Source organism: Denticeps clupeoides, chromosome 8, assembly GCF_900700375.1.
Source record: "Denticeps clupeoides chromosome 8, fDenClu1.1, whole genome shotgun sequence".
NCBI lineage: Eukaryota > Metazoa > Chordata > Actinopteri > Clupeiformes > Denticipitidae > Denticeps > Denticeps clupeoides.
In genome coordinates, this window is record NC_041714.1 from 18,700,448 (window position 1) to 18,724,855 (window position 24,408).

The 24,408-nt window shown below is 47.1% G+C and overlaps 2 protein-coding genes across 6 annotated transcripts in view; one reads left to right on the top strand and one right to left on the bottom strand.

The window, feature by feature from the left end:
- Window positions 1-14,909, bottom strand: ggps1 (geranylgeranyl diphosphate synthase 1). Of its 2 annotated transcripts, XM_028988213.1 has the most exons (4): window positions 14,049-14,905; window positions 11,884-11,992; window positions 7,912-7,982; window positions 4-1,087 (listed from the first exon to the last, which is right to left on the bottom strand). In XM_028988213.1, exons 2-4 carry the CDS (start codon window positions 11,954-11,956, stop codon window positions 281-283), a joined length of 951 nt encoding a protein of 316 aa, XP_028844046.1. In that variant the 5' UTR covers window positions 11,957-11,992; window positions 14,049-14,905; the 3' UTR covers window positions 4-280. The 2 variants fall into 2 exon arrangements, with proteins under 2 accessions (XP_028844047.1, XP_028844046.1); XM_028988214.1 differs by lacking the exon at window positions 7,912-7,982 and having other exon boundaries at window positions 1-1,087; window positions 14,049-14,909.
- Window positions 14,642-24,408, top strand: part of arid4b (AT-rich interaction domain 4B) — a 31,119-nt gene continuing 21,352 nt past the window's right edge. For all 4 annotated transcript variants that reach the window (XM_028988209.1, XM_028988210.1, XM_028988212.1 and 1 more), the window contains exons 1-2: window positions 14,642-14,892; window positions 16,756-16,815. In XM_028988209.1, the coding sequence (XP_028844042.1) occupies window positions 16,810-16,815 (6 nt within the window). In that variant the 5' untranslated portion in view covers window positions 14,642-14,892; window positions 16,756-16,809. The remainder of the gene's footprint in view (window positions 14,893-16,755; window positions 16,816-24,408) is intronic.

Consider the following 24,408-nt stretch of genomic DNA (forward strand, 5'->3'; position numbering starts at 1 on the left):
CAAGAAAATAGAAATACAGAAGGCAGGGAGAGGTGCCAGTCTGCGGGCACAATCACGCAGGCACAAAAAAATCTAATCAAAACTCTGGAGTGTATAATGCTAATAAATGAGTGTTGAGGATGGTAATTAATTAATGTTTTATTCAAGCATGTGCTGGTAGTCAGTATCATTCAACTGTCTGGAAACTTTAATAAATATCTGTTAATAAGGGAAAACTAAAGAAAAAAAAAAATATATATATTTTTTATTATAAAAGTACAAACAACGTCTGGTATAAATATTAGTTGGTTGTTGAAGCTCCGCCCTCGCGGGCCGTGCTCCGCCCTCGCGCCTCGGGCTCCTTGTACATGCGGCCGAGCTGCTCCACCAGGCCCTCCAGCTCCGGGTTCCCGCCCAGCCCCTGGATGAGGCGGTAGGCGTCGGCCTCCAGGTCGCAGAGGGTCCGGCGGGTGTAGGCGAAGGAGCCCACCTTCTCCAGGTGGTCCACGCAGTAGCGCTTGATGTCCACGTTCTCGGTGCGCTGCTGCAGAATGTTCTGCACCTGCCGGCTCTCGGGCTGCGTCCAGATGGCGTGGATGGTGGGGAAGGAGAACTTGCCCTCAGTCAGGTCCTCGCAGAAGCTCTTGTTGTCGCTGTACTCGCGGGAGCTGAGGTTGCCGTAGTCGTCGCGGATCTGGAAGAACAGGCCCAGCGTGTCCAGCAGCGGCTTCAGGTCGCACTTCCAGCCGGAGAAGAGCTGCATGAGACCCACTGCCAGTCCGAACAAGCCCCCCGTCTTCTGCAGGACCATGGCCCGGTACTCCTCCTCAGTGGGACAGGTGTAGGTGTCACGCCAGTGGATGTCCAGGCCCTGGCCGCGGTGCAGCTCCAGCAGCTGCCGGGTGAAGACCTTCACCGCCTCTGGGTGATCCAGCGTCAGCACCTTCTCCAGACCCAGGAAGTAGACGTAGTTGGCAGAGTTGATGACTGAGGGGACGCCGTAGATGCTGTGAGCCACGGGGAAGCCGCGGCGGAGCTTGGAGCTGTCCTCAATGTCATCGATCAGCAGGCTGGCATTGTGCAGCATCTCAGTCACCTCGATGATGACCTGATGGAACAACAAACGACCTCATTACGGAAACCTCAAGACCACATCTTCACATTTACAGCATTTATCAGACGCCCTTACCCAGAGCGATTTACAATCAGTAGTTACAGGGACAGTCCCCCCCCTGTAGCAATATAGGATTAAGTGTCTTGCTCAGGGACACAATGGTAGTAAAGTTTGAACCTGGGTCTTCTGGTTCATAGGCGACTGTTTTACCCACTAGGCTACTACCACCAACCCACGATCTAAATAAAAAACATGTGCAGTAAAATAAGTAGATAAAATCTCCCAGTGAAGACCATGCAGGTATCGATACTTGCATTGAAAGACTACAACAATTTTAAATAGGCATTGCAGCAGGCAGCCAATCCCCCGGCTAACTGGAGGACCCGATGTTTACACAAGCATAATTCTGCAGAAGGAAGCTTGCTAGAAAATGTCTGGAAGTATTGTGGGTATAAGATGAAAAGATGGACATGCCCGTTTGCAGCAGGACAAATTTAGCATTTGAAACATTACTCTGAATTACTCGGGTGGTAGTAGCCTAGTGGGTAACACACTCGCCTATGAACCAGAAGACCCAGGTTTAAATCCCGCTTACTACCATTGTGTCCCTGAGCAAGAAATTAACCCTAAATTGCTCCAGGGGGGGACTGTCCCCTGTAACTACTGATTGTAAGTCGCTCTGGATAAGGGCGTCTGATAAATGCTGAAAATGTAATTATACGCAGAGATGACTATAATTAACTATAAGAATGGCTGTGCTCACTTCGCTCTCCATGTTTGCACCACACACACACACACACATTTTGTGGCATGAGAAGCAATGAGAATTTTCTGAGCAAAAAAAAAAAATAATAATAATAATTTTTTACATTTATGGCATTTGGCAGACGCCCTTATCCAGAGCGACTTACAACGTGCTTTCAAGTTACCATCGATGAAGAGATCAGTTCTAGTTCATTAGGACACTCAACTATGAATACAACCTTTTTATTCACTCTGTTGTAGATTCTGTACACAAGTTTGACAAGAAGGTTACACGTTAATCTAAATATTCTCTAAAGAGGAAGGTCTTGAGCTGTCTTTTGAAGTGCTCAGTGACTGAGATGCTCTGACCTCGAGGTGGAAGATCATTCCACCACCGAAGAGCCAAGACGGAGAAGAGTCTAGATGAATGTCTTCCTTTTACCTTCAGAGATGGAGGGACCAGGCGAGCAGTACTGGAGGCTCGGAGTATACGAGGTGCAGTGCGAGGTGTAATAAGGGCTGTGAGGTAGGATGGTGCTACTCCATGTTTGTAACATAATCAGTATTTTGAATCTGATGCGTGCAGCTACTGGGAGCCAGTGGAGGGAGCATAGCAGAGGGGTGGTGTGGAGAATTTTGGAAAGGTCAGTCGTGCTGGTGCATTTTGTATTAGTTGTAGAGGTCGAATGGTACTTGGTACCACCATTTCAAATACATTTAATTTATTAGTTTATTTGTTCATTTTTTTTTTTTTTTAAATCTACTTATTTTACTGCACATGTTTTTTATTTAGATCTTTATCAGGATGTCAGTTGTTACAGGGAGGAGGATCACAGGTTCATAATCCAGCAAACTGGATCAAGTCACAGTAAACTGACTACGTTACTCCAATTCAACACACGGCCAGTAGAGGGCAGCAGCTGTCCTCAGTACATTGCTCACCACCTTTTACTTTGTGTGTGTGTGTGTGTGTGTGTGTGTGTGTGTGTGTGTGTGTGTGTGTGTGTTACGCTGCCCTGCTGGGCCTCAGGTATTTCCTGTTCAGTGCAGGCCGGCAGTGGGCCAGGCCCCCAGTTCAGTGAATCTCGGCGCGTGTCCTGAGCGCCGCAGGACCAACACAGTCACAAGGGGGCGCAGTCGCCCCCCCCCCCACCTGACACCCAGATCAGGTCATGCACGGCAGGGGACATCTGATACATCTTGGCAGACCCGATTGTGCCAGAAAGCAGAGAAGCCATTAATAGCCGCTATGCTAACGGTTGTGGGACGGCCATCAGACTGCAGTCCGCAGGTCAATCCGACACACACACACACACACACACACACACACACACTTCCGCCGGGTCGCCTCGGGCCGGTGGCAGCGCTGAATGGGAACATATGGCGGCGAGGGGGGGGGCCGAGCGTACGCACTTGTTTGAATAATTAGCGGTGACGTTGGCTGGAGCTCAAGGCTCGTTCACCCGGCCCCGACCCCGCCTCTTAGGGACGGGGCCGGGACAGGACAATTCTGCCGTGTCAGCAAGTTAAACGTGTCCTCGCATGACACACCTAACATTCTGGATTAGTTGTTCCTACAAACGCGTCGTCTGGCCAAATGTCAGTTTGATACCAACTGTTACCTTCGGGGGTCACCGGGGGTCACACACTCGATTCGGCAGCACAGCCGGTGCCTATGATTAGGTCATGTGAATTTTAATAAAAAAAAAAAAAAAAAAAAAAAAAAAAAAAAAAAAACATTCTGGTTGTGACAGAAGAGCAGCTGCCGACAGGCCCCCCCTACGTCTACACGAACAGTGTACGGTTTCCCGTAGCGGTTTAGATCGCGATTGTCACGCTTATTCTGCGCTACTGCCAAATTAAACGAACTTTTATTTAAAATTTTTTTTTTTTTTTTCTACGCGGACTTGTTGTTTGCAACAATGCAGAAGCACTTCATGAAAGCGCAGCAGATGCAGTTCCTGCATTCTGGACTGCAGGGGGCTGCGGCGAGCGTCCGGCGGCGTGGCGAGGAGAGGGGCGGGGCCACGTTCAGCACAAAGACGGCCTCAGAGATCCAGGCGTCTGGCCAGGACCTGAGATGCTCGGCTGTTGATCCTCAAAACGCCAGCTTTTCCTCAAGCAGGAGACACACACACACACACACACAGCCAATGCAAAACGAGATTAGCTTCTTATTAAGGGCTGCAGAGGTGGGGTTGCGGTCTCATCATCACGACAAGCCGAGGTTCTCCTGAGAAGATGTTCCTACAGGACTTCACTTCACCACCTTCCACTGAGGTTCTGAGATGAAACATGTCCGACACGGCACACTTTCACCCAGCCTGGCATCGTGTGTAAACGTGTCCAATAATCCTGTCAACCGGAGACATTAAAAGAGCTTTTGTTCCGCAGTTTATATTGTAGTGAATTTCCTTCTGGATGGAGGCGGGGAACAGGCACAAAACATCCATTTTAAAAGGCCACAATGGCTGAGCAGAAATCACGGCAAGAAGGTCCCTACTCCACAGGGTGCGGCGAGGCTCACCAGACTCCAACCCTACCGTCAAATTCTCCATCGGGTCCAGATAATCAGCGACTTGTCCCCACCCCTTCCAGCAGAGGAGTACTTCCTGTGGGGTTAAACTCACGGTGTTCCCGCAGACCTGGAAACGAAACCAAACTCCCCTGCGGGCGGACTGGACTCTACCGGAACGTTCCAACCAGTGCTCTTGAGTAAACGCTGCAGGCCTGGCAGCCTGGTCCTGACATGGTCAACAGAAGTCCACTCAGACCTCGGTTCTGAGAAGATCCCGCCCCAGTTGTCCTGATCAACATTAACAGCTCAGAATCCTAAACTCGCAAAATTCTAAACTCCACCTGCCCGGAGCTACAGCTATAAAAATATAATAAATCATGCAGCGGGGCACCACCCTCACCTCGTTCCAGGAGAACCTCGTTCAGATGCTAATGACTGTGTGAAGCAGAGAGAGACTCCGACATAAATGGTGATCTGGGTCTCTCTCTCTCTCTCTGGTTCTGGCTGCAGACTCAGCACTGAGGCTTGTGGGAAATGTGGGACAAGCTCGCTACGAACACCGTTCACATTTTCTGAGCGACCCAGATAAGCTTCCTGTAAATCCATACACGACCCAGACTGTGTCGGCCGCATGGGAGTCGCCGGCTAATAAAACAATCAAAATGGCACATGGACTGCCGTACAAGCGAGGCTCTTTAAAAAGGGTGGTGTCCATCAGAACTGTAAAAAGATGACACGATCATCATCATCATAATCTAATACTAATAACGATCCAGTCAGTTTGCATTTCGACACGATTCACAGAACCGAAAAAGATGCAGATTGGGATTGGAAATGGTTTCCAATGAAAAGTATTGCCACTCAACCAATATTTAATCCTCACACATTTATACTGAATTTTGACAGGGTATAATAAAGTAATAAATAAAGTGGCATCATTGCATCCCTTTCACCTCCATTAAGAAAAATAAATAAAATCCCGTTCACTGACTATCAGGAGGAATATTTATTCTGGTGTATGAACTAAGCCCCACCCCACTACACAGCAGGAGGTCATGTGATCTGGAGATCAGTGAGGTATAAATCTCTCACAGTTCCCCCCCTCCGCCCCACAAAAAGCCAAAGACAACAGTAATGTGAGAGGGGGGCAGGGAGGAAGATGATAGTGAATATGCTCATCTAGAATCTCAACCAACCCAAAAAAAAAAAAAAAAAAATCCCCCCCAGACTCCGCCCCTCACCCCGTAAACAACTACACGCCCAGAACATCCCCGTAACCAGATTAGAGTCAGCCGGCGCCTAATTCTGATGAATGATTCTGATGGAGCGGTCACCATGGTTACAGCAGGCGGGTGAATATGCAGTGTGTGCGTGTGAAAGGGGCGGGGGCCTGACGGCTGACTGCATATTGTGTTTAATAAAAGGCTCCATATATAAAAAGATTATTTATTCATCGTTACATCAATCTTTAAAATAGCGCAGAATCACACCAAAAGGAAAAAACGTCCCCAAGAGTCTGCCTGTCTGCCTTCTCAAAATGAGATTACACACTGAATTTATTAAAGATTAATATCTATAGCAGGAACAGACTAAGAAACATTTAAAATATTTTATCTACATTTAATTTGACTGCTCAGTAAAACCAAATGTTACTCTAAACTCGGCTCAGTCTAAAAAACAGGAAGCGGTTCTACGGTTCTTTGTAGGAACTCTAGAACTCTTGCTGTATGCCGGGTTCTCCTGATGGAGGTCTGATCTTATCTCAGTCCCCCCCACGACTGGCAGCATGTTGATTTTGAATTCATATTTCTGCACTGCTCCAGCACGATTCCGGGATTTATTTACTCGTTATGACAGCAGAGAGACAGGAACGATGTGGGTCGCGGGTATTCACCGCCGCCACATCTGCAGGGACAGGAAGCAGGAAGCAGACGGCAGTGGGACATGCGCAGTGTGGGGGACTGGTTCAATCAGAGTTCAAATCACAATCATGAGCAGAAAAAAAAAAACCACACACACACACACACACACACACACACACACACACACACACACAAAAACAAGATCAAAGTTCTCACTACTACCAGGGTGGTAGTAGCCTAGTGGGTAAGAAGACCCGGGTTCAAATCCAATTTGCTACCATTGTGTCCCTAAGCAAGACACTTAACCCTAAGTTGCTCCAGGGGGAGGCTGTCCCTGTAACTACTGATAATGTTGTTGGTCACGAGGAAATCAAAGTCCTAAAAACATCAGTGAGGTCAGTCTGGACATGAACACACAAAACCTATGTTTTAATACGATTAAAAGTGGGGCTTAAATGGTCCAACATATGCATAACAAAGCCTAAAAATTACATCCCATGAACCAATTCATTATCTGAAAGCCAGAAAGGTCCGGAACCTTGTTCTGCTAAAAGTTTCTGTGGAGATGCAGAAAACTGTGCGGTGGCACCAGTCCAGGCGTGACCAAGAACGGCAGGTCATATTCATCATGAATATGACAGATTAGCCAAACAACCCAAAATAAAAAAAATAGAAATCACAACCACTCAAATCATCCTAATAAACATGATCGATAGTAAATAAATGCATTTTCAGAATGACCAGAGGGGGCCATTTTCTGTGCCATCAGGCAGCTGAGGGAGTTCAGTTACTGACTTTTGCTCTCGGGATGCATTTAATGAAATATTCAGCAGAGGCGCGGGCCTGTCGACCAGGAGCATCATGTGATCGGGCCGCAGCAGAACCAGAATACAGCACTTCATCGTGCATTGACAGTTCTATTCAGTCAAGGTACACGTCTGTTACGCTACTGGTCACACGATCCGAAAAAAACAGAAGAGGGGGGGGAGAAAGAAAAAAAAAAAAAAAAAAAAAAAAAAAAGACGGAAAATCCTGCAAATATATAAAAGAAAGCGATATTTGCCAGTTTGGGCAGGTGAGAAGTCAGTAGCACGGCGGGCGGCTGCATTTAGACCCTTTCTGTCCGGTAACACAACACCACTGCGCTGAAACTCGGTTTAGAAGGCACGATTCTGTAAATGGACCATGATGGGACAGTTAAGTGCCAAAATCTATTTGCATTGATTTCCCCCCCCCCCCCCCCATCCAAGTGAGATGGTGAAAAGAAATGGAGGGATGAAGAGGGAAACCTCCAATGATGCCTATAGTGCAAAACCTTCTAAAAGATGCCAGGCGCGTGAACACACACACAGTCTTCCTTGTCCAGAAAACTGATCCCCAATCTAAATTAACGTATAAAACGCACGCAGTTCAGCCAGTAAAACGGTCCTCTGCTCTAGTCGCAGGTCCCCAAACCATCACCTGTCCTCAACAAGTCCACCAGCTGAGCAGCAGATGAGGGACACCAGCAGAACATTAACAGAGAATAAGAAAGGTCATCTGAGATTTTAATATTTGTGCTCCACCAAGAGATCAGTTCAAACAAAGCTTAAAGCCATAAAAAGCATGGTGATAAATGTGATGCAGAGAAGACGAAACAAGTCCATCAATGCAAATAATGTGGAGGTGAAGGCTGCATAGATGCATGAGCTCACCTGCAGCTTGTCCTCTGGGACGTTCAGCCAGTGATTGAAGGCCTGGGACAACTTCGTCCGAACCTGCTTCCCTACGAACACGAGAGGGGAAGAAGCAGAAAGAACGTCAGCGGGTTTCACGGAGAAGTGGAAGAACGGGGGGCGCAGAACACTGGTGGTCCAGCGCTACGGTGTTTAATATTCAAGGAAAGTGACGCTTCAGAACAAAATCAAACCAATTACTGATCAAATACAGACCACACACACACACACACACACAAGATGAATCAAAACACACTGTGTGCATTATCAATATTCAGCGTCTAAAAGCAACGCACACGTTCCTTGGATTAAAGTTTGATCAGTTTTCTTCAGTCTCTGTTTCCAACTTTCACTGCCAAGCAGCAGCTCGTTTCTTTTCTGGAACGTTCAACAACGTTCTACACATTCTTCACCTCTCCTCCCAGGCAGCAGTGAGGCTTCTCGCTTTAAAAACACGCCTGGCAGCGGATTCTAAAAGCAGCTTCCTCCGTGATCTTACAAAAAAGAAAAAGCAGAGGAGCTTTAAACAGCACTGCAGCCATTGTGGCAGGAACAGCAGCCTCCACAGGAGGAGGAGGACGAAATAAAACCCCTCCGCATGAGGAAGTCCTGCATGCCAGAAGCCCCAGAGACAGAGGGGACGGACCGTTTCTTATTGTGACATTCTGTAGGAGACGCCATGTGACTGGGGTCACAATTAGTGCAGGGCTCAACACGCACAATCCTAATCTCGGGTTAACCAATACGGTTTCATGTAAACGCTCCCGGCTAGCTGAATATTGCCATAAAAATGTAACATCTTGTGTGCAGGCATGTTGATCAGAACACAATTATTCTGCCAACAGACGATGGAAGTGGCCCCGTAAATCAGAGGGTTGCCAGTTCAAAATCCCGACCCGCCAAGGTGCCACTGAGCAAGGCACCGTCCCCACTAGGGCTGAAGCGATTATTCGATTACAAAAAATAAATGATTTGCCTCGAGGCTTCGTTTAATTAGTCACCAAAGTCCATCTATTATTGTATCGCTCCCGCGGAGCTACGCAGCTGCGCAGCACCGGTGTGCAGTGTATACAGTGTAAAACAGACCCGGTTTACCATAAAAGTACTTAGTCAATACTGCAGCACCTTAACCAAAAATATCCACACGTAAACCGCACTTCTCCAAGCGGACTCGGAGCTTCTACAAGGTGTCGTATTTTTATGATGGCTAACTAACATTAGCGCTTCTTAGAAAGTACATTATTTGTAATTATCTGTTATGAGTCGATAGTGACAAGGCATGAGATCTCACTCATGTAATTCATCCCTGCCGCACACCACACACACACACACACACACACACACACACACACACACACACACGTCTCGCGTGACTGAACCAAAGAAAAAATAAATAAAAATACACTCCTGCACATTTTTACCGAGCAACTGCGATGCTTTGCACATTTTTAAGCCACGATGGTCGGTGGAGGTAATGTTTTAGGGGAGCGGCGGGAAATTCTCTGGCCGCAAAAAGGATGAGAAACGGGTGGTAATATTTCCCCTTCTGATGACAAGGGGACCGTCTGCGCGGTGAAGCAGAATGGCCAAACCGCCCTTATACACCTTTCTAGCCACTGCAGGACCGTAGACAGGCCAGGGGAACTTGTATTAAAGTTAATCTCTCTCACAAAGTCAAATTTTCATAATAGGGGACCTTTAAGAAATTATGGCATTTTTTTTTATTAAATACTAAGGTCTTGGTCTTAAAGAAAAACAGAGCCGAGAAACAAAAAGCAGCACAAAGACACACAGAACCTGCGATTCTCAGGGGAGTAAAAATAAAAAGACCACTTCTCTCCTCCCGCAGCGGACCCAGGGTGCCGAACGCGCTGTCGAGTTTCCTGTTCTATTTCTAGTGATGAGACGCTGATGAATTATTAAAACGCTGAAAGGGTCTCGGACGCTCATTCGCATGCAGGACTCACACAGCAGCCGGGAATTTATTCCTAAATACATCACAATGGGATAAATAAGCGAAACAACGAAGGCTACTGTCTACATGTAGTTTTTTTATATACACATCACAAAAAAAAAATAAATCACAGGCAAATGGAAGAAATTATTGAGTAGGTCCAAACTAGTATAAACGGTATGCGATATAAATTTGGCCAACAGGAGAGATTTTGAAGGCAGCAATATCCACATCTCACGAGCGAAACCACGGCTACTTGCAGCACGAGGGATTAGTTTTGGAGACGCTCGCTGCACTTTTGTCTGTGAAATTTCAAAATAAAAGTTCAAAATGGAATGATTTAATATACATGAATATGGTGTCTCATCTTATGATTAATCTACATGTGGAAATCTATGTGAAAGCCATAGATTATATGGTTGGGTTTTAAAATGTGGCATACACTCTCAACTGTAGACTTTGTATTTTCACTATTTATCTGCTGCAGCACAAAAGACAATGTGTTTGTGTGTGTTTCACAGACATACATGACTGTGTAGATTGGAGGAACTTCCAGCAAAGTTCTATGACTGTCTGTCAAATACAGAACTCACTGCTACATTCATCATGACCTTTACGGGAGAGATGTTCAAATGTTACCATTTCTATAATTGCTCATTTGAATGAATATTTTACATTTCACTGCTAATTTGAAATGTGTAAAACATTGAATATACAACTTCTTGCTTCAGTGCCTTTGCTATGGACATACATTACATTTAATTTCAAATATAAAATTATACACCGCAATATACACAGTCTACCATCTGTGGTTCAATTAATATTGCTATATGAATTTTGCCATAGAGCACAGCCCACAATAAAAAAAAAAACAAAAAAAAAAAACGACACAGTCGGCTCTCACAGGTCGTTCATAAACAGAATTACATATCCCCTCGTGCGGCAAAGTCCGTACAGAGACCAAGTGGAAACAGAATCATTGTGGTCTGACGCTGCACTGCCAGGATTGTGACGTTTTCCTGCTCGGCACAGCTCCTCTACAATACCGAGCTCAAAAACCAGGAATAACGCTACAGGAGACGCGGTATAACAACCAATCACAGCAGAACGGCAAAGCTGAAGTCTATTTCTAGGCACAAGATTTGCATTACAAAAAGCAACCCGATGAGTTCGAGGAGAATTGCAGGATTGAGCAAAACATTCCACACTGTTCTACTGAAGGGTCCTAAATACTGCACGCTTCCATTTTCATTACTTCATTCCACAATAAAATACGGCAACTTTCAGCATATGAAGAAGTCAACAAACCCCACGAAGAGGGGAACTCTAGACCTGAATGGTTCAGTCACCATTGTTAAATACGACATGGAAAAAGGACCACAGTGCAACACTGTATGGGCGGGGGGGGGGGTCTTCTCGTTTTCAAGAAGATTTAAATTCTGTTGGTTCAGAAAGGACACCACTGGTGGGCTGCCAGCTTCTGTTTTGGCGGTTTATTCTAATAAAAGCAATAAAACACTTTATGTATTCAAGTCTCCAGGCGTACGTTGGTTATTTTATTATTTCAATTGCTCTGAGAAAGTATTCTGGGGTTTTTTTTTTTTATTGAATGCTAACATTATTTTTAACATTTTATTTTTGTAATTTTGAGTTGGAGAGATAAACATGTTTTTTCATTGAGATGTAAAATAAAATATATAATTTGCTATAATTATTTTTCTGTAAATAGAGACTTAAATAAATGTTGGAAATAAAAAATAAAAATCGCTAGATTAATCTTTTATCATTTTGTCCAGCCCTAGTAAGAATCCACCAAATGTCCAAGAAGGACAAGCAGTGACTCACTGCCACTACTGCAAAAACCCAAAATCTGCTTCTGCTGGGATGCCTTGGGTCATAATGCTATGGCACTCGCTGCTCTTCACACACAATCCTGCAACGACTCGCGCCGCAGATTCATCACAGACTGTCACACGCGAGATCCGGAACGTTCTTACCTGGCAGCTGCAGTAAGTACTTGTAGGGCTCCAGAAGAATCCGCTCAGACGTGGCTCTCCTGTCTCCATCCATCCCCTCCCGATTCCAAAGAACGAAATCGAGAACCCACTGACGAGAGAACAGACAGAGAGAGAGAGAGAGAGAGAGAGAGAGAGAGAGAGAGGTTGGCTCAGAAGGGAATTTCGTGACAGTCAGTAGCAGCGGGTTCAGAAGACCAAGCAGCTCATGAAATAAATGGAGACGTCCAAAGCTCAGCAGGAAAACTCCGCAGCGACGCTGGGCTTCTACGGCCGAGCAGCCGCACGAAGAACATCATACCAGGCTTGGACCAGCGTGGAACCTGAGCAGCTCCCCGCAGGAGACACTGCTGCCTGCAGCGTCCGACCGGTTTTACCCTACTGCCATCAGACTGTTAAACACAAGACACCTCAGCCCACAAATGTGTGTGTATGGACGAATAAAGTGAAAGTGCTTACTTATATAATCTGTTTTATGATTATACGGAGTCCATTTTCTACAACCGGGCAATATTCTCTAATTATAAATAACGTGATTGGTAAACAATGTTGGAATTTTTGGGGTTTTTAACCTGCTTTCATTGCATCTTTGTATTGAGCCTCGTGCTCGTAATTTCACTCAGTGCACTGAATGAGCGGTTAAAGAGCGCCGTGGCCATTCTGGTTCAGTGTTCAGAGAGCGGCAGCTCAGACGGTCGGATCTGGAATTTGTCCCCTTATGTCCTCATAAGGGGAAAGGTTACCTCCCGTTTCTTGTGCTTTTTTTCCTACCCAGAGACTCTCCCGCCCCTCCCGACTCTCTCCACCTACTGTCATGGCTTCCAAACATGCACAGTTGCTCGGTGATCTGGAAGTAAAAATGGAATGTATTTTTTTTTTCTTCTCCTGTTAAGTCCTGTTAATTCTTTTCTGGAAAAACGCTGACACGACTTCCTGTTTGTGCCAAACAGGAAGGATTGATGACGTCATCGCCGTGAATGCCTGCTCACTTCTATAGGCCGCTCTCCTCCTCGGCCCGCCTCTCTCCTCCTCATTAGCATTTAAAGCTACAGACACAACCAAACGGCACGTCCTGGGAAATCTCATTGTGGGACTGGATCAAAGTTGCTGTAATTCTGCACCAAGGCTGAATTTCAGAAAGAGACTTCAGATACAGTATTAAGGGGACACTAATAACTATATAAAAATAAAATAAATAAACTATATATTTTCGAGCTACAGCAAGTGGTGCTGGACCAGGAAGATGGTGAAGGACCCCAACAATGTACAACAATGGACGGTTCTCTCTGCTGCGATCAGGGAAACGCTTCCGCTCCCTGAAGTCACAGAGAGAATGAGGAGGAGCTTCTTCCAGCTATACGAGCCCTCAACATCAACACTACAGAACAGAACACTCCAGCATTTTCACTTTACTCATTTGCACACCTTCACGCAACCTGTTACACATATTTTATGTTAAAAACAATACTGCAATACTGTGGTCTGTAGCAATCACTAAAGCATTTCACTGCATGTCATATCGTGTATGACTGTATGTGACTAATAAAATTATAATAAGGAAAGTTTAGTCTTCTCCAGCAGAACCCAAAGGTTCTTAAGGTCATGTGTCTCATGTTCTCTCACAGTTAAAGCCTGACAAAACCTGGCATTCAGGAATGGAAAAAATAAATCCATCTTTCAGAAAGACCAGGCCAAGTAAAGCAACTCGAGATCTTAACACTGCCTCCACAGGAATGCTGCATGCCCTTCACTTCTCAACATACAGAGCAGGGTCAACCTTAGGCTTCTATTCGCAAGAAAGCACCGGTGAGAAAAACACTTCTAATTTCACTATTAAAAAGGGTAGCAATTCAGCGGTCCAGTTTCTAAAAATGGTCTACTAAGACCGTGTTACGTCTGCTGACAGGATGATTAATAAAATCTATTTCAACACAAATGGCAAGGATACATTCATTAAACGTCCAGCTTCACTTTAAGTAAAATGATATCAGAACATACAGTGCAAATTAGTGAAAGATAATGAACGGTAATGAGGCCAAACTACAAATAGGATGACTCGTTAAAAGAGAGGAGGAGGTCGGCGGCCTGTAAATAGGTAATGTGCAGTAAAAAGACTCCCACCATCAGTAACACGAGGCTCCACCCACCTTCTAATCCGGGTACTTCAGCACTTCCGCGAGCGCCGGGCTGCTAGCGTTAGCACATTAGCCAACGCGTGATTACGATTATTTCTCACAGACTTAGTCCAAAAAAAGACGATTAAGGCCGAACTGGTACAATTAGTCGTCGAATTAAAAACATCTAAAATCCCAAGCGGCGTTCCCACACGACCCGAATCGCCACGTCCGCCTCGATCGATGCGCCTGGCAGAGCGGATGGGCTGTGTCACTGTGCGCATTCACTGCAAGTTAAATACGCCATGGCCTCGCTACCGAGCAAGCGCCGCTGAAGTGGGCGGGGCGGACGCTCTGCGGAACGCCCACGTCGCACACACTCATGGGAGATGTAGGTTTAAAATGCGGGACATGCGCGCAGAGGGTCTCGCGGTCCCGAATGTAAATATCCCTCATAGAAATGCACTTCCCGGCAGCCCCTGGGCGGTGGGCAACGTAATACATTTCACAACGTACACCAATGAGAATGCGACAGAGGCGGAGCCTCGGATCCGCCGACCAATGGCTGAGCAGAAGGCGCTCCGTGGGTGGACGCGTGTCTCCGTCAGTCAGATTGAGCCGAACGGGGGATCATAGAGAAAGAGAGTCCGGCTGGGGACGGAGACTTTTGTCGGAATAGCGTCTCGACGCCCGACACTTAATTTTTTCCAAATAAAACACAACAACAACAACAAGAACAACAACGGGAGGCAGATGGTGTGACCTTCGAGGACCGATGGATTTCTTCTGCACTCTTCGGGACTATTGAAGGAAATACTTTTTTTTTTTTAATCCGCATTTCCCCGTTTTGTAGCTCTGCACGGATCGAGCGTCTCAGGTACGGCTGTTCAGTTTAGCGCGGCTGGAGGTCGCTTGTGGCGATGGTGTCCCCTGCGCGGGTCGCATTGTTACCAGCCGCGGTCGGTTCTGTTCCTCACCTCCTACCTCCTCCTCCTCCCCACGCAGCCCCGCGGTCGAAACGCACACCGACGCCGTGCATTAATGTCCGCGAAAACGGCGCAGTGTGCGCGCCGCGTCCTTTGTTAGACGTGCGCGCTTCGGGACGTTGTGTCGGAATTCGCTCGCCGGAGAGCAGGAGCCCTTACGTAAGGCTTTGTGTGCTCCGCGGCGCCCGGAAAGACGATTTGCAGCACGGTTCATCATCATCATCATCATCTTCGTCATCGTCATAATAAATAGAGCCGCGGTGTCCAGCAGCAACAGGACGGACTGGCCCGGACGTGGTGGACTTTTCCGCGGGGCGCCCCGAACACCGGGATCGATTAGTTGGGAATCGATTGAAATATCAGCGATCGCGTGGCAGCCGACTTTCGGGCGAATCGGGCCACTTCGGCGCCGTCCCTCCGCGGCCGGAGGAGTGGAAATGGCCGGCCGCTCCGCCGGACCGGGCGGGCAGCACTGATTTCCACTCGGGAAGGTGACATTGCGCCCCGTCCGAGCTGTCGGAGCGCGGAGCGCCTTTTAACGCCACTTTGTTCAGCTTGACCTTGTTCCGTGAGCTGACAGCCCGTTTTTTCCCTCTCCCTCATTGTGCTGCCGCCTCAGCCGTCAGCATTTTGCAGCCGACCGACGGGGAACGGGGCTCCGCAATGAAACACCGAAAACGCCTCCGTGTTTGCCCACTTTGCGCAGCCGTTCTCCTGTCGTGAAAACCATCGACGGAGCCGCTGTGGGAAATAATGATAAAAATAAAAAATAAAAAAAAACTTGACGAGATAAACCCCCCCCGCCCTCCCGAACAACAACAACGCGCGGACATTAGGTCGGTCAGAAGTGTAAAGCACAGCAACGCGCCGATAAAAGCGAGCTGGCCGCAGTGTGTGTGTATGTGTGTGTCGTGGCTGTGTGTTTTTGGACCCGTGTGTTTAGTGTGCTTCTTCCCCTGCTGCGCTGGGCGGGTAATCTGTTTGTGCTGTGTGGCACAGAAATGGCGTCACCCAATGCTGTAGCGCAGCAGACTAGTTCCGAGTCGACTCCCGAATCGGCTCTTTGACCCTGAACCCGAGTCGCTCTGGATGTCCTCTCCTCCCGCGGAGTGACCGCGTCCACCGAGGACCGTTTGCTAAAGTGAACGTCCGCTGTTTTTTTTTTTTTTTGCGGTAACGCCGCGAACGGCCCGCGTCACCGCGCGAACCCCACCTCGGTCGCGGATTTCGGCCGCGATCTGGCAACCACAGTGAGCCGTTCGTTTGATTCCTCGAACGCGGGGCTCGCAGCCTGCAGCCCCCGCGCACGGTGGCGTGGCCGGTCGCCGGAACGCACCCGGAGCTCCACGGCCGACCCTGCGCGGGCTGGTTCTGAGGGAAGCTGCCGAGGCGCCGGGGCGAAGAGTCGTTCGCGAGCCGAAAGAGCCGGTTCGTGATTCGGCGAAAGCGGCCAGAATTTACATCATTACAGTAGACATGACGCCAACCTGCTCCTCGCCCAGCCTGCCGGTACTTTCCCCTCAACCCGCCACCATTTCATCCCTTTTATTTCATCCGTGCTGTCGGCCGACGTCCACCGGTAACTTTTACACGAAGATGTTGTGTAAAATTAGACCACGGCGTCACGTAAACGACGTGAAGAACAGCTGCCCATCGCAGGCGCGAACGGTTCTTTCTGTCGCCCGGTTGCTGCGGTACTACTCCGCTGCTGCTACAACTCCGACCTCTCACGCCGCGTCCGTTCTGTTTTTCAGCCTCAAGTCGGATAGAGGGGCGGCGGGAGTGGGGCCGCCGGGCTTCAGCTGGAGATGAAGGTGAGTTCCTCCTCGGCGGGGTGGGAGATGGAGGCACCGTCGCCGGGAACTTCTCCTGGTTTTATGTCTGATTCGATAAAGTGCTTGACGTGGCGACGATGCTAATCCGGTGTTGTATTTATGATACTGCGGTGTTAATGATGTTGATGATACGGCGGTGTTGACATTGATTTATAATCTGTCTGTGTTGATAATATTGTTAATAACACTGTTCATAATCCGTCTGTGTTAATATGGATTATAATCCGGTTGTGTTGATGATGTTGATAATTCAGATGTGTTGTTGATAATATTGTTAATATTAATATTGTTGGTAATTCTGTGGTTTTCATGATGTTGATAATCTGGTGTTGTAGGTGTTGATAATTCGGCGGTGTTAATGATGTTGATAATCTGGTGTTGTTGGTGTTGATATTATTGTTAATATTAATATTGTTGGTAATTCTGTGGTTTTCATGATGTTGATAATCTGGTGTTGTAGGTGTTGATAATATTGTTAATATTAATATTGTTGGTAATTCTGTGGTTTTCATGATGTTGATAATCTGGTGTTGTAGGTGTTGATAATTCGGCGGTGTTAATGATGTTGATAATCTGGTGTTGTTGGTGTTGATATTATTGTTAATATTAATATTGTTGGCAATTCGGTGGTTTTAATGGTGTTGAAAATATTAATGATGTTGATAATCCGGCTGTGTTGATTGTTGCTAATATTGTTAATATTAATACTGTTGATTATACGGCTGTGTTGATGATCGTTTTTATATTTTCTTATATAGTAATATTTCGAGAAATGTTTTAGTTTCATGCAGAAGCTGCATGAACGGAAGCTGAGATGATATCTTCATTACAACAGTGTGGGAAAGTTGGAGCCCTGATCTCGGTGTGAAGTGTGTGGAATGTGCCGCTTTGCTCTTGTTGCCATGGTAACTGGCATGTTAAATGTCTGAACACGTGTGAAGATGTTAGACACCCTGTTGCTTCTATGTTGTCATTGGATATGAATTAAATAATTTTTTTGAAATCAAGCATGCGTTATTGTGGGGACACACACACACCGTGACATCTTGCTGAACGCAGCAGCCATATGCTGCATGAGATGTCTGTGATATTTTTGTTGCGATGCCGTTCTGACCCTGTCTGCTTATAGTTTCTTAGGCCGTGTCTAGAACCGTGCTCCCTCCAGATCAACAGCACATGTTGAAAAGTGTATTACAAATGTTTATTAATCCTTTACAAAAGATACATCTTTTTCTCTTATAAAAGTTTTCTGCTCCTGCAGGCAGTTTAATGGGCTGCTTAATGGGACTCTGATTGGCTGATTTGTAAATGAACTGTTTTTAAGATGCATGAGGGACGGCCGCGAACGTCGGGTCGCTCTTCTGAATGTTGACTCATTCGGGTTTTATTGATGTGTACTTATCAGTAATATCTTCATATTCGCCATTATTCAAAAACGAATTACGCTACCTGCCATTTTGCTGCGCGGTAAAGTTTAAAAAATAAATTTTTTATTGGAAACCTCTCCACTTTTTTCCCACCAGATGGAAGTTTTGACTCGGGTGCAGTAGACCGAGGTACCGCAGTCGATGCATCGTCGTCATCGTTATCCTGCGTGGCGTAATGCGGTCGTGAGGTGGCTTTGGGCTCCGCCCCTTTCACCTCCACCGCTGCCGTGGCGCTGCACTAGTACGAAAGTGACCTGGACAAGGAGGGGATTGACAGCAGGATTATTTTACAGCGTGCGAGCTTGGGAAAAGCTTAATTCTGCCCCCCCTTTTCCGTGTTCCTTTGTCTGGCGAACAAGTGGCGTCATTGTTACCGATGACGGCGGGTCGATTCTCTCTCTGTTCACGGAGGAATGTAGTCGGAGTGGAAAACAGCGGCAGGTTCCGAATAGAAATAATAATAAACATGAGCAGGAATATGATTGCACAGAAAGCTCCAGTTTTAGGAATCGGGACCATCCAGGCTCAGCGGTAAAATACGGGAACCGCGAGTCTCCGCCGGTTCTACAGTTCACCCAAACAGATCGATGCGGTGAAGCGACAAGAGTAAATAATAAGAAACAGGATCGTGCCAGGACGCAGCAGAACAGCAGCGGATCCGGAACTCCCCGGGATTTCGCTTCGTCGTTGGACATTGAGGGACGCGGCGGTGTGAAAAGGGACATGGTGGCCTCTGGACGGGCGAAAAGTGCATGGACGTGGAGTGAAACCGGGAGCGAGTAGCTACCGCGTTCTCCGGACTCCCCGCGACTGCTCAGTTGTTGTGAAGTGAACGTTCCCGGCATTCCTTCTAATCCCGCCGAATCGGAATTGATGGGTGCGGGTGAGGGAGGACGTGGATGTAGGGCTTTCCGGTTATTCGCGGGGTTCGATGTCGGGGCAGAGAAAAGCAGATCTGAAGTGCAGATTAACGGAGCACCGATTACGCGGTTCTGCTCCGGTCTTCTCCACGGAACCTTGCTGTGTGTGTGTGTGTGTGTGTGGATCTTTCTGTGTTTTATTGTGCTGTTCAGTGTTGCATTACGCTGTTAACACGCCGCCGCTTTAATTAATCCCGCGGGGGACTGTTCTGGTGCGGTTCCGTCTCGTTTGTGAAGTGAAACGGGTTCCGCGATCGGACGGCATGTGTGTTTGATGAGGTGGCGGCCGAGGTAGGTGAATCGAGAACGGCCAGGAACAGCGGGGTTCCCCCGGGCCGACCGCGGCACGCTCGTAAAGCCCGTAACCAGTCCTCTAAAGCCCATCTTATTACCCAGAGTTCCACGGGTCAAGTGCCTCTCACCGATCTGCGGGAAGTGCTTCTCACTGTCTCCGGGGGAACGTGACGGAGAGTTCTGGAGAAGAGCCGGGCCGGTGTTCTGTCCGCGGACGTTCTCGCGTCTTCGTGTTCTCTCCACGTTCACAGAGCATCATCAGCGAATGTATCTGTCGAAATCCATCTTGCATCCTTCAGCGTGATGGTTCAGCTCCACCAAAGCTCACCAGAGGTGGACCACTGTGCCTCTGACTAATTTAGTCAGTTTCTTAATAAAAGAAATAGTATTCAAACACATTTTTTTAGTATTTAATCTATTGGATCAATGTAAAAGTTATTGAATCAATTTCTTTGTTTATTAGTCTTTAGGAGACTGCATTACTGTACAACAGAAATAAAATTCAGATTATTAAATAAAACAATGACTATAGTGTATTTAGGCTGCGTCGCAGATGTTGCCAGATCTGAACAAAATCTGAACAGAAACAAATATGGCTGGAATTTTGCCGTTCTGATGGGTCATGGGTAGTTTATTCGAGGAATTTTTATTTGGATTCGGGCAAACCAGATTTCGCAGCAGAGCAGAGATTTCTTCTCTAATTGTAAAGCGCTAATGACGTTACATGAGAGCATATTTATTCTGCATATTCCCATCTTGCTGCTGGTGCAAATTCGTAAACGGCGCAGAAACAGAAGCAGCTAATTGATTAGCGTTAGGCTGTTCTGGAAAAGACAGAAGACCAGACAGCACTGACCGGGCTGCTCTTCTGCTTCCTATCTGGTATATATATATATATATAGTTTGTAATATAAAAAAGGGAATATATATATATATATAAAACAAACTTTTTATATAACAAGAATCGTACAAACACAGAGAAGAAAGGAGAAGAAAGAAAACAAAATACACACACAGGCTCAGACAAACGTAATGAATAAGACATACATTGCAACAAGAGGAACCTGAACCTGAAGAACCTGAGTTTTTCCAAGTCTGATAATGCCAGTCAGCCATCCGGATGAAGGATGGAGGAGAAGGTGACTTCCATTCACTCAAAACGAGTCTGCTCGCAGCAGTTGTCCCCATCATCCAGGTCAGAAAAAAAGACGGGAGTGGATGAATAGCAGCTGAAAATGGAAACGTTCGCTTCCTTCCAGGAAAAGGCCTGTTATAGGACCAATTTTTTAGAACCAAATCTGGATAGTCCAGGTTAGACTGGATCAGCTTTTGGTTCTTGCCATTCTTCATGTTACTCTTAAGTGATCGGGGTGTGCAGAACCATGTTTCTGACCATGAAGAACAGCCATTTCATCTCGACAACATTGTGGAGTTCCAGTACGGCAGCAGTTAGGAATTCTGGACCGACGCCCTTATTTAATAAATTCAGTGCTGCGGTTTCGCCGCATTTCATACCGGTTCAGTAGCTGCCCTTTGACCCCTGCCCTTACTGTAAATCGGCGCTTGATGGAGATTTGTGATGTGAACCCCAGCAGGGTGGAGGTGGGAGTCCGGTTGGAGGGTCCCTCGGTGTATTTACCCCGTAAGCAGCTTCTGCTCTCCGCCCAATAACTCTGGGTCTGCAGTAGATGAGAGTGACGCGGTGTAATTAACCGCTGCTCTTTACCATCTTCCGGGTTCGTCAATTTGCCGCACTGTGCTCTGAACATCAGTTAGTTACGTGCTTCGCTCCCTGATCCATATACACTGCCAACGCGGCGCGGAACTGGCGCAGCAACACATCTGAAGGTGTGGAGTCTGTTCGCCTCTTTAATCTACCACTGGCACAACTCATCCTTGGCAGAAGAACGTCCTTATCCAGAACAACTTAAAACCAGTAGTTACAGGGACAGTCCCCCCTGGAGCAACTTAGGGCTAAGGGTTAGGGTTAAGTCTTGCTCAGAGACACAATGGTAGTAAGTGGGATTTTGAACCTTCTGGTCCACTGTTTCATAGTGGACTCGTTATTCTGACTGAGGACGTTCACGGACACGTCCTTTCCGTTGTCGTTATGCAGAGTTTCTATTATTCGAAGGACCCTATTTGCTCTTTAAGATGTAGCATGCACCACCTTCACCAGTTCTCCCATCAGGAAAAAAAACTGATAACCTGCATGGTGTCGGTAGTGGGCATGGTCACGGTCACGTTTGGGTGCAAGGGGTATTAGAGGAGTGTAGAGAAAGGGAGCAGATGGGCGTGCCACGCATTGACAGGAGGGGCCGAAATCCTCCAGAATGAGGATGCAGGGGGTGTGGCAGCTTCTGGGAATCGGAAATAATTACACACCAACAAAAGGTCCGACTTTGTACAGGGAGGGACATTTATATGGATACACCTTAATAAAATGGGAATGGTTGGTGACATTGAACACATTTTATAAGTGGTCAGAAACTTATAAATAACTCATGAAAGAATAAAGTTACGTTAAAACCAAGCACAATATTGTTTTTCTTGTGAAATTACCAATAAATGTAATGTGTCACATGACCCTCTTCCTATTGAAAAAACAAAAGTTGGATCCAAGATGGCCGACTTAAAAATGGCCACTATGGTCACCACTCATCTTGAAAAGTTTGCCCCCCTCACATATACTAATGTGCCACAAACAAGACGTTAATATCACAAACCATTCCCATTTTATTAAGGCGTATCCATATTAATGGCCCACTCTGAAGTTAGTTCCTCCTCTCCAACATGCAGATAGGCAGCAACTAGCAGCCACATCCTGGTCCTGCCTGTTTATTGCTGTAAAACACTTACAAAGAGAGATGTAGAGAGATTTTTTTAAAAGCTTTTCTTGTGGATTGCAAATTCTACACAAGATGTGGTTTTAGGGGTTCTGGGTTTGGTGACGAAGTGAAAGTGAAGTGATTGTCATTGTGAAACACTGCAGCACATCACACGGTGACACAACGAAATGTGTCCTCTGCTTTTAACCATCACCCTTGGTGAGCAATGGGCAGCCATGACAGGCACCCGGGGAGCAGCGTGTGGGGACGGTGCTTTGCTCAGTGGCACCTTGGGGGGGGTCGGGATTTGGCAACCTTCTGATTACGGGGCCGCTTCCTTAACCGCTAGGCCACCACTGCCCCTAAGAAGGTTCTGTTTTTTTGTAGAAAAGCAGGATACCTTGGATCAGTCATTATATAAACGTGTGTGTGTGTGTGTGTGTGTGGTTTTTATTTTTTATTTTTCCACCCTCGCTGCTGTGAGATGCCTGTGTGCTCGGGGAGTGATGGCGCCCTCGCAGAAGCAGCTTGTCGGGGCTGTTGGTGTGATGTTAATGAACATCTGCGCCGTGCCTGCTGACGGCCTGTCAGCCGGAGAGCCCCGGACGCCAGCGAGGCTCGGAGGAGACACTGGGGCCGTTTGTTCTGATCGATGCCGCGCCGCGGAGCCGATTTCAACGTGGCAGGGGGGAGACCCCCGAGCGTCACTCCCTCCAGGAACTTGGGATTCTGGTTCTGTCCTCAATCACTTGCCGAACAGAGAGTCCCGTGAATATGCATGAAGGGGGCGGTCCTTCGCGGCGCTGAGAGATGTCACCTCTGGCTTCTGGAATCCCCAGCGAGACCAGCTGATTTTATAGATTTTAGTTCTGAACATGAGGGGCAGATTAAGATTATTTAATAAAAAAGAAAAGGAACTGTGTATGTCTTAACCACAATTAATCATGATTCATTCTTAAATCGAAAGCTTGTTAAGTATTACAGAGACAGAAGCTCAGTCGTAACACCATGCATGAAAAGGGGGTGCTTCCCATTCACTGTGAATTCTTCCTGAGTTGTGGGGGTGTCGCTATGTGTTGCTTTAGGTAAAAAGTTACATTTTCATAAAATGAAGTGATTGTCACTTGTGATACACAGCAGCACAGTGAAATTTGTCCTCTGCATTTAACCATCACCCCGGGGAGCAGTGTGTGGGGACGGTGCTTTGCTCAGTGCCACCTCAGCGGCTCAGGATTCGAACCGGCAACCTTCCGATGGCCGGGTGGTAGTAGCCTAGTGGGTAACACACTCGCCTATGAACCAGGAGACCCGGGTTCGAATCCCACTTACTACCATTGTGTCCCTGAGCAAGACACTTAACCCTAAATTGCTCCAGGGAGACTGTCCCTGTAACTACTGATTGTAAGTCGCTCTGGATAAGGGCGTCTGATAAATGCTGTAAATGCTTCCTTAACCGCTAAGCCACCTCGGCCCCCTGCTTTTTTTTCCATGAACACTCCTGGTTTATTGTGCATACTAGGGGTGCATCCCGTGCCCTGCACGACCGGTGGGACTTCGGTGATTGGTCATTAACTCGCGATGTCCACGGCGAGCACCGGAGCCTGTTAAACTGTGATCGCCTCCGCCCAATCGCCAAAATGTGAAGAAAAAGACTCTCACGGGGATGCTGGGATATCCATCTTACTCGCCATTTATTATCTTCGGGTAGCTCAGCCGTACTCGGCCCAATTGAACGACTATATGTGTTCCAAGATGAAACAATATAGAGTCACGCGTTGCTCACTGTTACTGTCCTGTTCAAAAGTGGAAGTACAAGCCGGCCAGTCCCAGTGCGGAATACAACTCTACTAAATGTAGGCTGATAACCACGTAATACAGCTAATCTGTTACACACCGCAGCAGTAGCGGGTTCAAACCCCATTTACTCCCATTTAACCCCGAATGTCTCCGGGGGGGGACTGTCCCTGTCACAGCTGATTGTGAGTCGCTCCGGATAAGGGCGTCTTGTGAATGTAAATGACAACTGTCTATCGGTTATGAAAAGAAAATAACCTCTTTAACACACAAAACATGAAGCGAAACCGTAGTCCAGTTATTACGGTG